The sequence below is a fragment of the Gigantopelta aegis genome, chromosome 4, assembly GCF_016097555.1.
Source record: "Gigantopelta aegis isolate Gae_Host chromosome 4, Gae_host_genome, whole genome shotgun sequence".
NCBI classification, from domain to species: domain Eukaryota; kingdom Metazoa; phylum Mollusca; class Gastropoda; order Neomphalida; family Peltospiridae; genus Gigantopelta; species Gigantopelta aegis.
The window spans coordinates 119,421,924-119,425,071 of NC_054702.1; the positions used below are offsets into that span (position 1 = coordinate 119,421,924).

Below are 3,148 nucleotides of genomic sequence, written 5' to 3' on the forward strand. Positions count from 1 at the left end.
TCAATGCATGTTAACGATATCATCCATAGATGTTCATCTCAATGCATGTTAACAATATCATCCATAGATGTTCATCTCAATGCATGTTAACAAAAACAAAATCTTCTTCTTCTTCTTCTTCTTCTTCTGCTGCGTTCAGTTTCGTTATGCTCCTTGAATTAAAACATGACAGGAAGTACTTATCCAAGTGACCTCATCATACACCTAAACCGACGAGAACAAACAATGATATTCAGACTGAGGACAGGGCACTGCAGACTCGGTGCACATCTCTACAAACTCAAAGTGGTAACAACACCTCAATGCCACTGTAACACTGAACCCCAAACTCCAGAGCATGTACGGCAAAGATGTCCAACATATGACAGTATGAATTAAAACAAAATCTAGATTATTATATTATGTTATAGTAAGCTGAAGTAAAGTATAGCTAACGTCATTACACATCTCGATATACTACAGACATATCATAAAGATTGCAGACATATCATCAATATTGCAGACATATCATAAATATTGCAGGTTTGTTAGTTTATAGCAAATCGATAACATTTTGGTTGGTTCATTCATTTTTAAATATTAATATTAACATTCCAAATTTGTACTACATATTTCATAATTAACATTCCAAATTTGTACTACATATTTCATAATTAACATTCCAAAATGTATACTACATATTTCATTATTAACATTCCAAAATGTATACTACATATTTCATAATTAACGTTCCAAAATGTGTACTACATATTTCATTATTAACATTCCAAAATTTGTACTACATATTTCATAATTAACATTCCAAATTTGTACTACATATTTCATTATTAACATTCCAAATTTGTACTACATATTTCATTCGCAGAGACTGATATGAAACTCAGTTAAGAAGATGAATGGTAATAAATACTAATGAATACAGCAAATAAATTCCACAATGCTGCGACATTTGTTAAGTATGATCTTTACGAAAATCGTGATTTTAATTTGTGTTGTTTGATACAGGGAACTTCCGAGTTATTTTGTTTTTTTCACATCCAGTTATTGCATAATAAACACCACCACCACCACCACAACTTCCGTTACTACTGCTGCTGTTGTTGTCTTTACTACTATAACCATGGTTACCACCACACCCACCGCTGCTGTTAATACTACTTCTTCTAATGTATTATTAATAGTAAATAGTGCTGTATTTGTATTATTGTATATACAAGTCAGATTTTAGTTATATTGACGGAATTAAATAGTGAAGATTGTATATCCTATATTTCTCAAGTGTTGACCGTTTCCCAGCGGTAATTAGGAAGTACAGTCACCCACGTCTGTCGTGAAGCGTGAAACGTCACGTGACAAGATGGCGACCATGATGTGTAAACAATTTCCGGCATCAAGCATTTACAAGTTTTAATATCTACAGGTTCAAGTTACAGGTACTATCATGCATGTTTACCTCTTAACAACATCTGTAAGCGTTTCGCTAAAGACAAAATGCTGAAAGTATGCCTAAACATCTGAAAAATAATAAACCTACCTGTAGTCAACAACCGGCAACACCCATGGCAACGAGTAGCAACCAACAACAGGTCAACATATTGGACAAGCAACAGCACAGTTAAACTTTGCAGACATCACAAAGTCACCTGAGTATGGAAACCCGAATACCCAAATGCTGGGATTGACAAACAGTCAGTATTTTCCGTCGCCATTTCCGCATACACAGACTGACCAACAACGCATGTATACTGCCCTCCCACAAACCAATATCAACATGCAAGCAGGCTAACTACCCCACCTCCTTGGGTTCAGGGTATATGCGACCAAATTGCTAAACTAACTCTGACGACTAGTGAAATATACAAGCGTACTGAAAAATTACAGATCATTGAAACTAAAATCGGCACCATCGAAAACACATTACATGAACTTAGTACAAGTGTCAAGTCTGCTCATGATCGCATAAGTAAAGTGGAAGACAGCTGCCAGTTTATCAGTAACACATTCGATGCAATCAATACTGAAAGAAACGAGATCAAACATTCCATAGATGATCTTCAAAAAAATATGAAAATAGCCCAGGAAGATATTTGTTACCTTTCTAAAAACATATACGACTTGCAGGATGAAAATGACCGACTTCACGACGAAGTGCTGTATCTTCAAACACGGTCTATGAGATTCAACCCTTTGTTTTATGGCATACCAGACAAGGGCCAAGGTGAGGACACAGAACAAGTTTTAACATCATTTTTGGCGAAAGAAATTGATATTGTCAATGCTCCCATCCAAGTCTCACACAGATTAGGTCCATACCGCGAATTTCAAAGAAAACCGAAGACAATTGTGGGACATTTTGAAAAGATAAGGGACAAGGAGATAACAAAACGGGCTGCAAAGAAATTAGCAGGCAAGCCATATGGTATTGGTGACCAGTTCCCCCAAGAAATTGCTGAGAGGAAAAAATAATTGTACCCATTTACAGAGCAGCAAGACGGGACAACAAGAAAGCCATTCTCAAAGTTGACAGACTTTTCATTGAGGGAAAAGAATATACTTACCTGCAACTAAGAACCCATACCCACCTGCAACTAGGGACTCAAATACACCACACACAAACCCACCCTCTGGGTCTCCTCAAAATAAATCAACACCCTCCAGGAAAAGACTCCTACCTAAGCTACTCCACTACCCAGGACAAACAAGTCCATTGGTTTACCCATGGATGACAGCAGTTAGGAGAGTCAAGGAGACCTACACTCTAGATGTCATCAACCGGCTCTACAAAGATCTATATGTATTGACTAATATTAATACCGTATCTGTATCAATCTCAAAAGACTTTCAGTATAGAGACACACACCCCAGCTGCCATGTAAATAGATATTCAAATGTCTGCAATACTGAAACTGACTTACCTGTACCTTTCTCAAAACACATTGTATATAGTGATACACCCCCAGCTGTTATGTAAATATATATCCTAATGGCTGTAAAACTAAAACTGACTTACCTGTTCATATTTTAAAAAATATTGTATATACTGATACCAACCCCAGCTGTCATGAAAATAGATGTACTAATACTTGTAATACTGAAACTGATTTACCCGTACACATTTCAAAAAACACTGTACATAATAAAACATACC

General features: G+C 36.2%; 1 protein-coding gene across 1 annotated transcript in view; it reads left to right on the forward strand.

Annotated features, from left to right (window-relative positions):
* The window catches only part of LOC121370233, a 21,137-nt gene extending 18,671 nt beyond the window's left edge, over positions 1-2,466 (forward strand). The window contains exon 3 of the mRNA XM_041495357.1: positions 1,810-2,466. Within this exon, the coding sequence (XP_041351291.1) occupies positions 1,810-2,466 (657 nt within the window). The remainder of the gene's footprint in view (positions 1-1,809) is intronic.
* Positions 2,467-3,148: the final 682 nt, after the last annotated feature.